The sequence below is a fragment of the Podarcis cretensis genome (assembly GCF_951804945.1).
Source record: "Podarcis cretensis genome assembly, chromosome: 1".
In the NCBI taxonomy this organism is placed as follows: Eukaryota; Metazoa; Chordata; class Lepidosauria; order Squamata; family Lacertidae; genus Podarcis; species Podarcis cretensis.
This window is the reverse complement of record NC_137170.1, coordinates 94763157-94777656: the sequence shown is the minus strand read 5'-3', so window position 1 is coordinate 94777656 and position 14500 is coordinate 94763157. Positions and strand designations below refer to the sequence as shown.

The 14500-nt window shown below is 39.8% G+C and overlaps 2 protein-coding genes and 1 long non-coding RNA gene across 6 annotated transcripts in view; 2 read left to right on the top strand and 1 right to left on the bottom strand.

Annotated features, from left to right (window-relative positions):
- MYLK (myosin light chain kinase) overlaps positions 1-14500 on the top strand; it is a 175638-nt gene that overhangs the window by 35914 nt on the left and 125224 nt on the right. For 2 of the 4 annotated variants that reach the window (XM_079992853.1, XM_079992852.1), the window contains one exon: positions 6354-6526. In XM_079992853.1, coding sequence (XP_079848979.1) covers positions 6362-6526 — 165 coding nt within the window. In that variant the 5' untranslated portion in view covers positions 6354-6361. Of the gene's footprint in view, positions 1-763; positions 780-1247; positions 1388-6353; positions 6527-14500 lie in introns of those variants that run through there. The other 2 variants (XM_079992855.1, XM_079992854.1) reach the window with 2 other exon arrangements.
- The window catches only part of LOC307226175 (uncharacterized protein), a 244021-nt gene that overhangs the window by 201646 nt on the left and 27875 nt on the right, over positions 1-14500 (bottom strand). The window lies entirely within an intron of this gene.
- LOC307226652 lies at positions 7153-9195 on the top strand. Its single transcript, XR_013843536.1, has 2 exons — positions 7153-7250; positions 8760-9195. It is a non-coding gene; the product is annotated as an uncharacterized lncRNA (long non-coding RNA).

Sequence of the window (14500 nt, the reverse complement as noted above, 5' to 3'; positions counted from 1 at the left end):
GATTATAATACAGTGCATACATCTGTATGTATAATGGTCGATTCCTAACAAGGGGCCCTGAAATTGCACCAAAGACTACTTACTTGCTGCATTCTGAGTTTTTACAAACATGGGTGAAAACATGCTTTCAAGGCCCTTCCTACAACTTTTATTATTACTTGTCAGCTATATACTTAATTTAAAAAAAAATAAATAAATCTATATTTTCACAAGCCTGTCACCCTAACACTGGCAGGATGTGTTATGGCGTTGCACCTTCCTTACAGACATGTTACTCGAAAGCAAGTTGTAAATTCTTCTGCTATAACTCCATAAAAACCTCTGAAGTGGTTAATAGTGTTGCAACTTGGAGATTCTTCCTATCCTTCTAAATCCATGTATGAATCTAGCATGTTGAAGAGCTGAGGAAAAATAATTGAGAGATTGTTGTGTCCCTTGATTCAGCAGCAGTTTTATAGATAAAAGACAAGTCTCCAGGTTTTAGCTTGGCAACTCTAGTAGTAAATGTTCTTAATTAAATTTTATATTGCAGTCCAGAGGGAGGGAAAGAAGGTGGCTTTCTTGAGGTTGCGCTGCAATAAACCACACAAGTTTTGCGAGGGGAGCCTTTCCTTGTTACTAATCCTAGTAGAGCTGTACAAAATAGAGCTTAGGCAGACAATGCACCAGGTGGCAGTCATTTGACCTTACCTAAAGTAGTGCAACACTTAATTGTTCGGCTGATTAGCATAAAGAAGTGTGCTAAGAAGGGATTGTGGCAGAGAGAAGATGGGTGTTTGGTATGCCTCAAAAGAGATACAATGTGTAGTATCGGGGTCCTTTTTATGAGGCAAATGTTTAAAAGCGCACCTTTTAAGAATGATATATTTACTGGCAATCCTAATTGGGGAACGGATGCTGCTTTAAGAGTCAGAGGGTGGAGTGTCAGATTAGTAGAGATGGCACACCCATGAGGCAGGATGAAGTGCCCACCTCAGATGGCAGAAGTGCAAAAGGCATCGCTCCACCACCAAGGGGGAGATGTGCAGTGTTGCTGTTCGTCTCCCCTACCCATGGGCAGAGAAGCCTAGTGGGCAGCAATGCTCTGAGGGGCACCCTGACACCCATCAAGCTCAACAAGAACTGAGGTGTGACTGTCAAAAGTGGGGGGATGCAGTGGGGGAGCAGAGGGCAGCATTTCCTGTTTTGCCTTTGGTAGCTAAATGGGATGGGCCACCCCTCCAGATATCTTCTAATCTCAGAGCACTTGATTCCTTTGTGCTCTGCAGCTGAGCAGATTACGCTGGCTCTCTCAATAAGCCAAGGCAAGCTAAGGCTCCTCCTGTACCCTTACAGTTGTGTGGAAGTGGGAAATTTTTGAAAGCTGCATGCAGCTTGTCATACAGAGGTGAGTGAAGCTAAATCAGCTGAAATGCTTTTGTCTTTCCCATTGTTAAAGGTAGAGGTATTCTTGTCCCTTTTGCAACTAGTTGTCCTACCTTGTGGGTGTAAAGTAACCAGGATAATAAAATTTCTAGCAACATTTTTGCCGAGTTTTCTAATGTATGTTTGGGCCAAGCAGGGACTTACAATACAAAACAGTACAATACAATACAAAACAGTAGCAAAAATCCACATTGCAGTGCTGTGGAATGAACTATAATAATGATAGTAATTATAGTAATTATTATAATAATAAATAATAAATTTAAGCTGTAAACAGTGGCTGCATCTAAGTTCCGTCTTTCACCTCTTTTTCTGACTGGGGCAAAGGAAACCTAATGTAATCAAACAGCTATGTAGGAAGCCGGCGGTACACATTTACCTCCTGCCACAAATTTATGGTGAGAGCAGCTAGTTATGACTTAATCTTTTTGTTTCCGGCCTTTATTTCTGCATGTAGAGAGGCTGAAAGTGAGGGGAGGGTGTGAAGGCAGTGGGGCTGGGCTGCAGTTTCCTGACAGAAAATGCTTGAAATGCGCTCAGCTTGTCTCAGTATTAGAAAGATTATGGCTCATAGTGTGAGAATTTGTAAGGATCTGTGTTCTTTTTAGAAAGGATTATGTTGTGCATCTGTATTTTTTTATCTTTTTGCGTGGATGTTGTGCCATATTCAGCATTGTTATTATAGTTAATGTAGCTTTGCTTGAAGACAGGGTTATCTAATGAGCTACTGTGAGGGAATAATCTGCTATTTAAAAAATGTCTAGTTCAGGGGTTGTCAGTCTGTTTGGAACAGTGGGCGTATTATGAATATTGTGATGGTGGGAGTGCTTGTCCCAAAATATCTGATTTGGGGTGGGAGTTGTGGCCACAACAAACAAACAACACCCGCAACAACTGTGTGCTTGTGATGGTCTCTCATCCTCTCATCCTTAACCAAATTAAGACAGGCAGGAGAAACGGCCAACCAGCCTCCAGCTGTTTTTGGACTACAACTCCCATCATCCGTAGCTAGCAAGACCAGTGGTCAGGGATGATGGGAATTGTAGTTCAAAAACAGCTGGAGGCCCAAGGTTGGGAAACACTGGCTTAGAGATTTGGTAGGCAGGATAAACCTGTTTAATTTCCTGAGGAAAAGGTCCCCAAAAGGGGATAGAGGTGCTTTTACAGGAAGAGTAAAAGTGGAAAGCTCCTTTCTAGGAGGAGATAATTTTGATAGAAACACTTCTGTTGTGGATAATTAAAAGTAAAGTTATTCTTTCAACCTGAAACAGCATTTTTGACAGAAAATAAGTACTGTGCTTTTAATTGTGACACTTCCATGCTTTTTATCCCTCTTTGAGTGCTACTTAATAAAAGTACAGTTTTCATTTCCATCATGCCCCATCTTTAATTTACACCTAGGTGAGGGAATAAGTCGTCACAGGGAGCTTCACTATCAAGAGTCCTTGTGGGTTTATATTTTATCTTAACACATGTAGAGAATCCCCGAATTCTTTGTTGTTTTAGGCAGGGAATGGCCAAGATTAAATCAACCCACGCCCTGCTCCCATCTTCACTGAGTGTGTCACTATGCTTACTAAAGGAGGTCAGCTACATTTTTCTTTCTGGTCCTGATTGTGGATATCATACAGTGTTGATTTTACACATCTACACCCATTTATGTTGTTGCTTCTAATGGCAATAGGGAACATTTCTCAATACCAGGAAAAATATACAATATACAAATATATTACTGATATTTCATCCATTGAAGGTCCTAGGGTGCAGGTAGGGTGCAGATAGGGACGTGGGTGGCACTGTGGGTTAAACCACAGAGACTAGGACTTGCCGATTGGAAGGTTGGCGGTTTGAATCCCCGCAGCGGGGTGAACTCCCATTGCTTGGTCCCTGCTCCTGCCAACCTAGCAGTTCGAAAGCATGAAGTGCAAGTAGATAAATAGGTACCACTCCGGCGGGAAGGTAAACAGAGTTTCCGTGTGCTGCTCTGGTTCACCAGAAGCAGCTTAGTCATGCTGGCCACATGACCCAGAAGCGAGATGAGCGCCGCAACCCCAGAGTCGGTCACGACTGGACCTAACGGTCAGGGGTCCCTTTACCTTTACCTTTAGGCTTATGGATGAAAATATTTTTCTTTCTCAGGTGTGGGTAATGCACTGAATTTTTCAGTTAGCAGCTGGTGGGTGGAGGGTAGCAATCTTTTACCTAGATTTCAGAGCACTCATGGAGAACTTGAAAATGGAATCCAGGTGCCTTTATGCATTCCTTCCTGTAAGCCAGATTCTATCCCATTCTGGCATTCCAGCCTTTAGCATGCTTGTCCTCACCCTAGTGTCACCTCTGTAATAACTTAGCATTAACAACCTATGGTTGTGGAGCCCTTGGCATTCCTCATGACAAGGCATGCGATAGCTTGGAGAAAAGCATTGGAGCTATAGTTGTGTGTGTGCACATTCAGATAGGGGGAAACAGAGGCTATGATTGCTCAGCTGCAAGGTTCTCTAGGTTTTGTGACTGCACAGGACAGAATAGACTACGTAATGTTTAGTAATTGTACTGTGACTTTTGAAAACAATTATATGTGTGAAAAAATCAAAGTGGATTGTCTACTTTTCTTGGGACAGTCTCATGAATGGGATCCAACTGTGATCTCAGACTTTTATTTTACTGGAAAAACAAGAAGGGAAATTAATTTCTTGACTTAAGGTCCACATTTTTCCTCCCTGTGAACTAGTGATTTTGTCCTTTCCCTAATAAATCGATAATTGCCTAGAACTGCACAAAGTTGTTGATGATTATTTTTTGTGTTCGTGGCTATTGCCTTATAAATGTCAGCAGATGAGGACAGAGGTGTTGCTTGCTGTTTCACATACATTTCTGAAACTGTTGGACATGTAGCATGCCAGAGATCCCCACCTTTTCTTTTAATCGTTACGTAAGTCTTGTCCATTAAAAATTCATCACTTACCCTTTTTAATAACGTTGTACACTACTGAGGTAGAAAACATTTTTCAGCTCGAGGTTCCCATTCCCTTGTGGGAAACCTTCACGGGGCCAAAACTGACAAAATTGGATGAAGCAATGAACATAAATGTTAAATTTGTACAGTAAGCTAATCTGTATACTCTCACGCATCTACTTCTAACTTCCAAGCAAGCAGGCAGGCAGGCAGGCAGGCAGGCAGGCAGGCAAGCAGGCAAGCAAGCAAGCAGAGTTATCAAAGTTCAAGGACACATTTGAGTTAGGCAAAAACACACTGGAACAAGGCAGGGCTTGAGGGGGTGGTAGCCTTGGGAGAGCTCTGAGGGCTAGGTAGAGAGGCCTCAGGGGGCTAGATTTGGCCCCCATCCTTGATGTTGACGTTCAGTACACCCGGTGTCACCTGGATAAGGCCACATTCACACATATATTTAAAACACTGATACCATTTTTAAAAAGTTATGGTTTCCACCAAAGAATTCTGGGAATTGAAGTTTGTTAATGGTGCTGCGGCCGCTATCCCCTTCACAGAGCTACAGTTCCCAGATTCCTTGTGAAGAGGGAGTGATTGTTAATCCACTCTGAGAATCATGAAAGAAGTTGCTAGAGGCAAGTTGCTAGTGGCCATTACATACCTGAATATAAAAAGGAAGTTCTATTGGTGTGTCTGCTTTGCTGGCATGTACCGGTAGATATCCAGCTGCTTAGTTACCCAGGTGGCCAAAAAGCTTAATTTGTGTGGTATTGCATGTTTTAAACATTTTAACCTCTGTTTTCATTTTTTAAAAGAGATTCCTCCTGCTCTTACTGTGGAGAAAATCTTTATCAAAAAATATTTTAGCAGCTGTTCTTCTAGTAGGCCTAGATTCCCCTGCTTGCAAAAAGCAAGAGAGCCTTGAAGTCATTGCAGGATTTAAGAACTGCATTACTAAAATTTGGAAATAGCTGCTGCAAGATACTTGAGGGACCAACAAGTAGATATAGGGACTGAATGAGACTGAGAGCAACAAGAATAAAAAGCAAGTCAGAGCAAGGTTCAGTGGGGTCTAGAATTCATATTGGTGACGAGTGGTGCCACAGCAAGGCAAAAACTGTATTTGATTGTGTGGAGATTTATAAGGGGATTCAGTGGCTGGTATGGAATCACTATGACTTTGATCTAGCAGACATTAAAAATCACAGCAAAAAAATAATCTCCAGCTTTCCAAATGCAGCTGCATAGTTGTTTCTGAAACTCCTTCCCTGATGATTTGCCATCACATTTTGTGAAATCAGTTTGTATAATCAGTGAAAAGAAAAGGCACAACTACTGTAGGCATAATTCTAGGCTTTTGGTTCATTTCCCTTCCCCATTGTGAGGCTTGCTGTTGCAAAATTGTTTATAGTACAGTTAATTCTTGTCTGTCCTGTCCTGGAAAAGCCATATAAATGGAGACAGTCCATTTTTAAAACCACACTTTTCGTCTAGACGATTGTATTTATTTATTACTGATGCAAGTAGTTTTCAGGTTGCTGGATTCCCCTCCACCCCTTTCCCATTAAACTCTTGTGGTTATTATTTTATAGTTGCTTTAGCTTGGTTATTCCTTCAGTTTTTCACACACAAGGAGGGATCAATTATTTTATGTGTTCGGTTTCTTTTTTGAAAAATCTCATTGTTCTTGCAGGCAAGGGGTTTCCAGAGCAATGGTGTCCTTTTCCTATAGGTTTAATGTCTTCTTATTGGGCATAATCCTGAGCACGTTTAATTTGCACTGATTTGGATGAAAGAGATTTAACACTTCAGGGTTCTGAGAAACAATTGCCTGTTTTCAGCTTTCATCCTACTTGCTTCTCCCTCTGAAATAAATAAGACTTGGGTATTTTATTTAATTTTCTCTGCGGTTTGACAGTGTCCCTATAGAAGTAATAACTGGCATTTGTACTTCCTTGTTTTTCATCTGCTTTTAAAGCTCTTAACATGGGGGATGTGAAACTGGTAACGACTACTAGGATCTCCAAAGCCACATTGACCCTGGACCACTCCTCTCTAAAGTCTCCTGCTACAACAGAAGCACCGGCATTTACTTTACCTCCAAGGAATATCCGGGTGTCACTTGGAAGCACGGCCAGGTTTGAAGGAAAGGTAAGGCAAGCTTTCTGGGTGGGTGCTTGGGGGAAAGGGGGACAAGAAAGTATCCCATGTTGAACTCAGGAACATGGAGGGACATGTTCACAGCAGGAAAAAAGTACTCAGCAGGAGTACTGTTCACCAGTGTTGTTCACTTGAGAAATTGGAAAACAGCCATTCCTAGCTAGAGTCCAGAGTGATAACTACTACACTACTGTTTGCACACGTGTAACTGTCAGCTGATCCTAACACTGAGTATTATGCTTTGCATTCCTGTTCTTTGGAAATATATGTACCAGCATATTTTGCCATATGAGGGTTTGTCATCATGGGTAATTTACTACTATACAAGTTTCATTCTCTGCTTTTGTAGACTGAAAACATGTAGGTTCAGACAGTGACTGATCTAGTGTTATCCGGTGAACTTCATGGCTAATCAGAGGCCAACTTAAATTTGTTTTAAAATACCTGTCTGAAACTACTAGCAATGCAGCTTTTCCCACTGATGATATTCCCTATAAAAGTTACACTACCTGTTCATGATATGTAAAGATGGAGTCATTATTTTACATTTTGGATTTTTTTGTTTCAGTAGGTTTTGCAATCACACCTTTGTATCCTAAATTGTCCAAGACATAACACTGTGTATGTGCTGTTCAAAACAACATCTCTTTCAATATTGCAGCAGCAACAACAGAGAAGTCCCTTTTAATAACTGGCTGTGGACCACTTGAATGGGGTATATATTTCAACTAAGAGCTCTAGTTGCATGCATTTCACCTGGGCTATACTTTGGCAGGTACTACTGTTAATAAATGTCCCCTGTTTCAGTTTGCCACAGATGCTTCTACACTTGAAGACAAAGAGCAAGTCTTTAAGAATAGTATCTAGTCCAGAATTATGTTTCAGAAAGTCTGAATAAAATATATTCTAATTTCGGGGGGACGGGGACAATTTCCACCAACACTTTGCTTTTCAAGCAAGCTGCAGCTGTTATTTCTTGCTAAAATACTAGCTCAAACTGTGTTGTATCCAACCAGATCATTGCAGGAGCCCAGTGACTTTCACCAGCACAACCCAAGTTCCTTTCCTACCCTCTATATGCCCCTATACACCCCCCATCAGCTGTAGGAGTTCCCCAGCCTGTTCTGCTTTGTGAGTGGAAGTTGTTTCGCTTGTACAATGGCCTATTGGAGTCACTCCTCTGATAAGTATGTGGAAATTAGACCCATTTGACATTAACGGAATGTCTTCCAAATATTTTGTTTCCATTTTATTGAATGGAGGTCTGGGGTTTTCCATATTTACTTTTATTTATTTGATGATTGCTGTTCTTTGGGTAAAACTTATCAGGGCTGCTAAGAATTTTAAAACAGTAAGTCCATTAAACACTGGGTTGTATCCAGAGCTGTGCAAATAGAAGGCAAGCTCATGAAGTGGATTTTCGTCCTTCCCCCTTCTGCAGCTTCCTGAATTCCCCACAAACACCTCTTCATATGGTTGTGTGGGGAGGGACCTACCAAACATTGTGTCATCCAGTGCTCAAAATGGGAGGAGGAAATTACTTAAAATTGCGGGGGGGGGGGATTTTCCACTAGCTCCATTGTTTGGAAGCCCTTGCTATCTCTTGAGCAAGGTTAGATATCTTTGACTACTTAAAGTGGTCTAATAATGCTTCAAATGTATAATGCAGATGGGATCTGCAGTAGATCAGCACAAAGGCTTCAAGTCCAGATCTTTGCTTGCTGTATTGGATTTCTGTTTATGTGGAGAATTTTTTAAAAAACATAACTTGCTCTCTGTATTCTGTTTGCTTACTCTGCCTGTATAGAAAGACCAGGTGTGACTATGTCTAAGGTGGGATTTTGACTTGGGATTGCCACATTTGACCAAGTTTGTTTTTAATTTGATTGATAGCATTTACTGAAGTGCAGCTGTTACGGTACCTATAGCTATATAAAGTTTTCTATCAGAAAAATAAGGAGCAGATGCTTTGATGGATGCTTACTGATACTTGGCTTAATCACACAATATAAATATTAAACTCTACTTGGGCTAAAACAAAAATGGCTAGACAGGAGATTTTCTTCAAAGAACTCTTCCGTACTGGAATTTATGTTATCAGAAAGAACAAACATTTTGAGACTCCAAGGCAGGATATAAAGTTGATATTGTAAAGATCTTATATTCTCCTTTTAAAAAACCTGATAAAAATCCCACAGAATCAGATCTCTGTTATTTTTCCCAGTGCACAGTATATGACAAAATAATTTGCATGGAAGTAGAACTTGAAAGAGAAGAAAAATGCAGAAGTTAAAGAAAGTGACCTCATAAATCCAGGGCAACTGAAGTAGAGGTGAAGATCAAAATACTGTGTATCTTTTAATAAAAGGAAAAACCTACAATCTTTCTGATAACATGGATAGTTTCTTTTTAAAGCAAGATGTGTAGTGTGTCTTTTTCTTCTTTAAGAAATTTCTCTATGAATTTACTAACAATAAAAGGAAATGTTTTGTTTTATTCCATGTAGAACATGATGTTGTCTTTCCCTAAATCCTGGCCCCTTGGGGGGGGGAGTTATTGTTTTCATTTGTTACTATGTTATTTTTGTGTTTCTATATTGTAAACTGTCCTGTGATCCTAGGATGAAGGGTGGTATAGAAATTTAATAAATAATAATAATATGCTTCTGAGCTCTTTGTAACTGTGCAGAATAAGGAAGGGGGGAGCCCATGACCCTGAGGCTCATGCATGTAATGCTAAACCACAGTTTAGTGTTACATACAAATTAGATCAGTGCATATGAAAGTGCAAAAATGACCTCCACAAGAGACACAAGGTTTTTAGCTATGGCCTGTCTGCTTCCTTGATATTGGGAAATTCTTATTGCTGATATTTTAGATGACAGAACCATGGTAAATTGCCTTATGGAAGTCCAGTACAGTGGTACCTTTGTTTACGAACTTAATCCATTCTGGAAGTCCGTTCTTAAACCAAAGCGTTCTTAAACCAAGGTGTGCTTTTCCATAGCAGCGGGGGACTCAGTTTACAAATGGAAAACACTCAACAGGAAGCGGAACATGTTCTGCTTCCAAGGCAAAGTTCACGAACCAAAACACCTACTTCGGGGTTTGCAGCGTTCTTAATCCAAGTTGTTCCTAAACTAAGCTGTTCTTAAACCAAGGTATCAGCTGTATCATCTTCTTTAAACTACTCTTGTCAGTAATAGGTTTGGCTTTATAGGAGCATTACATGTAGGGATGCCAGCTAGCCACTGTTTTACTGGTACTGCTACCTCACAATGACGGGTCCTTTTTAAAAGGACTGGTTGCAGACAACTAAAAAAAATTTTTTTTAAAATAAATCTGACTGCTTGCTTCCAGCTTTGAGTGGGCAGCAGACCAATGCCCAATAGAAATTGCAACTCTAGTGGATTTTTAAAAGATTACTGTATAGACAATGTGCATTCTGTCCGAGGAAAGAGAAATTTAAACCTTGTAGTTTCAAGGGAAGTACTGCAAAAAAAAAAAAAAAAAAAAAAGCTAAGAAAATGACCACTAGTCCATAGTGTCTAGAAGCGAGAGCTGGGTCTGATACTCTGACTATATTCCAGGTAAAGCATTTTGGAAGAGTCTTTAAATCAGCAGAAGAATTTTTGTTTGTTTGTGTGTAATATCGCTTTAGAATGGGCCTGTGAAAAGGCACCATTCTTTAGAATTTACAAGTGCAGCTTGCTACAAAGTTTTCTATTTTCTCCCTTAATGGTCCATCGGTGTTCTGTTCCCAGTCATCACCACTCGGCAAAGTGAGATCACTATTAGAACTGAGATCACTATTAGTTATTTTTCCTAAAGGTTTTTGTACTTTTGAAAACCTTGATGTGCCCTGAAGCTTGACGGTACCTTCTTCTTGCTTGTGGGTTGTGTTTTGTTGGCTACACAAACAACGGCACACGCAGCTGAACATTGGAAATAGAGGCATGCTGATCTATGTTTGTGCTCTCTGGCATGGCTGATAGCTTTAACTCCCTCTAAATCAGTAGGCTGTTGAGAACTTGATGCTAACCAGAACAAAGCTATCTTTGCAATACAGGCATTCTTTTGAAGTGTATCAGGAAATGGGAAACCTTACACTGCTCTGAACCTGTGCCTGATATTAGGGCTGCATGTTGTCTCTGCCATGTCTCAGGAGAAAGACAGTAGCCTGGTTGTATGAGGAGGTATGAAGATGATGAACATGGTTCTTTTTTCCAGTTTAAAATTCTTTCAGCATTCATTTATTTATAAGTTTTCTTAGTTTAATTATAATTTTCTGGAGAGGGGGTACTTTAAGGAACCATTGTCTCATTTATACAACTCTGAGACATTTTTGATTCCTGCATAGGAAAAACAGAAAAATTCTAATGAGTATGAAATCTGGTATATAGCCCTGTCAAATAATTAGTGTGCCTGTCTGGGCTGCACAAATGCAAAGAGCTGGGTTACCAGACCCACTAGTAAACGATTTCTCAATGCACTTAAAACATACTGCAATCCTCACCTTAATGTTCTTATAGGACACCAACAGATGTTGCAAGAGAACCAGTATTATGGGACAGGCTTATAGCAGGCCCACTATAGGGATCCACTAAGCACTTTGAGAGAAGGCATGCTTCAGCTGTGCTTTAAATGCAACCTGTGTACAACAGCAGTTCCCAAACTTTTAAAGTCACAGAGTTGTTAGTTGATGTTTTATCATATAGCAAAATTTTGATCCAAACTTATTTTTCCCCATTGAAAGTCATTAAAAATGGAAGTTAAATATTGTTTTCTCAAAATATTTCACCTAGCACCTACATAGGCACTGAACCGAATGATAGTAGTATTGATGATGGAGGGTACTTTTAAGCATTTGGGCATGTTAAACATCAGGGTTTCACTTCATTCAAAATGTTGCTTTCCCCACTTATTTCAGAGAAATAAGGAACTTACTTAACTACATAAACAAAAAACAATAACAAAAAACATAGAGTAAGGCAAAACATTTGAGAACAAATTCAAAGCAGGTATTGTAAATCAACAATATGTTACATATATATGCTAGTTAAAACTTTTTTTTTACAGTTGCAAAACCAAAAATGTCACTTGGCATCGAAAAAGAACGATAAAGCATAGCTTGGGAACTTAGATTCTAATGAGAGGTATGGGACTGTTTTGATTTGCACAATGTGGCTATCACTGGTTAAATTTGGGACAGCTGCAACCAAATATCTGGCTCTGCATTGAGGTGTGATCTGTAGTTTGTTTTAGTAGCTACATAGGCAGAGAACCCTGATTGTACAGAGAACAGCACCTCTTTGGACGACTCTTCAATATGCACCCTCATTGGTTGTGATGCAGCAGGTGGCTATGAGGTGCATAACTTCAGTGATGGCACCCTGGCTGTGGAATACTCTCCCTAGAGAGGCTCATTGATGTGAATCTTGCTGTTATTTGGTTCCAGGCAAAGGCCTATTTATTTCCCTAGGTCTTTTCTTATGTCTTAGCTTTAAGTCATTTTTATGCACTGCAAATGCTGTATACATGCTTTTATTGTTGTAAAACATTGCCTTTCTTGTTTTGAGCCACCCTGAGAGTTGCCTGTAAATACCCTGGGTTGCCTGTAAATACTAAATTGCCTGTAAATGCTAAATTGCCAACCTCATGTCACAGACTAAGAGATGACAGCTTATCAAAAGCCACCAGCAGAGTCCATGGCAAGATGAGATTTAACTGGGGAAACCTTTGGTTCATACAGCAGTCTTAGCCACCATGTTACACTAGGAGCTCAAGATCTTTATGCCTACTGAAGAACTTTGTAAAGCTTGAAATCTTGCAAAATTTATTTGCTCTTTAGTAAAGATATTTTTTAAATTTAAACCTAACAACATTTCAACAGGGACATTGTGATTAAACTATCCATTCTAAAAAGGGACAGAAGAACCCCAATTTTACAGCATAACACAACAGCTTATTAGTTTCTTTCTTGAGTTGCTTCTGGTGATTTTTTATTTATATTTTGTCCTAGTGGGTTTTGCAACACAAACCTGCTGTTGTTCTTCAATAATCTCTCTTCCTGTGCCAGAGGCTTTTCCTGAAATGAATACTTGATCATATCATAATTTTCCGGACAGATTCCTGAACTGATTTGATAAGCACTGAAAGTAGTTCCTGGATTATTTGCTGTGCTGATGCATGGAAATAGCTTGTACTGAAGGACCTAACCCGCAAACATTCTTTTAGAAATTTCATAGAAAATATGTGTGGAAAATTGCAGGTGCCCTGGGCAGCTCCTCAAGTTTCACTTGGAACTAATGCTACTTTATTTCACAAATTTAAATATGTCATAAGATAGTGCAGGCATGCAATTTTTGTCATCCACATTTAAGCATTATAAATTTCTAATGCCTGGTATATATTCTCCAGTAATTCACAGGTTAATTTTGGTTAAAGGCATTCTTAGTCTAATGTCTGACACCTTTGCCCTTCTCTGAATGGGCAAAGTATTCCAATGTGCGTTCCCATAGACAATTGACATAGCTAGTCAATAACTCTTATGACCTGGTATCACGCGATGTTGCACACCAGTTTGCACAATTGCTTTTTAATGGGGGAGAATCCAGCAGCTAGCTGGAGACACAAAGTGGGAAATGCTGCAGAAATATAGGCACAGATTTTGCTCAGCCCTACTTTCTTTTCAGGGTTGGTCAAAGGATAGTATAAATGTTCCACCTGTTCAATGGATTGCATAAATAAATGACATACTGCAAAGAGCTCTGTAATGCTTAAAAAGGAAGATAGATGTTGCCTGCAGTGTAATGATTTATCATGACAGTTTACCAAAAAGTAACCTTTTGCTATAATTCCATCTGAGACTTCTGCTAAAAACACAAAAGAGCATTTTTTAATGTCTTGCATCTATGTGTCCATTATGAAGAAATGCATTTCCCTCCAACAACCTTCTTGCAACTCAATTCTGAAAAATCTGGTATTCTGAAGGGACACAATTCTGTGTCCAAGCAAGTCCAAGCAAGCTCTATTTGCGAACAATTGAAGTCCTGTGCCTTTTAATATTATATATAACACTTGATTCTACAGCAGTCACTGTGCAGGATAACTGTAGAAATGTGAGAACATGAGAGGTAAAAAGATCCTATACACCTTTGGAAAAAATAGGATTTCTCTATTTGCCTTCTGTTTCAGGAAATTCTAACTTTTTGCCCTTCCATATAAAATAAAACAAGTGTTTTTAATTTGCAGGGCACAATTGTATGAGAAGTATTTTTAAAGTGGTACCTGAGTGCTTTAATATCTAAAACTGCACACCTCTCAAGTGGAGTGTCATGAGTTGTCTTACATCAGTAGTGACATTGAACAGCAAGATTTATTTCTTTTATCAGATTTGTACCCTATTTTTCCAGCAAGCAGACAAGTTGTCATGCCTGGGGAGAGTATCTCATTTTAACTTCATTATAGCCTGTGAGGTAAGTTAGGCTGAGATAATGGTGACCTGCCCAAGATCTCCTCTCCTCCCCCTGTGTGCTGCTCTGGGGGTTCTCTGGAACCTCCCAATATAATTTTTCGCAGAAGGAAACAGGAAGACAGTTGTGCAAGCAGATGTCCTGGGGCAGGGCTTCTGATGGGACTCATTAGTGGAATCCCACACATCTATTCATGCATATTCATTTCAGTTTTGCTAAATAGCACTTATGTAATACTGTATATTTAGTTGAGTCAATATATCACATCTGACTCCTACTTGCATGCGGTGATGACACATGACTTTGGGCCCTGAAACCATTGGGTGCATCCTCCTCCGGGGCAAACCCCAGACAAGCATTGTGGCCAATGTATTGTATTTTTATTGTATTTGTATGCAACCAATTGCCATCTGTTGTAATTCTGAAGATAAAAGGTAAAGGTAAAGGTACCCCTGCCCGTACGGGCCAGTCTTGACAGACTCTGGGGTTGT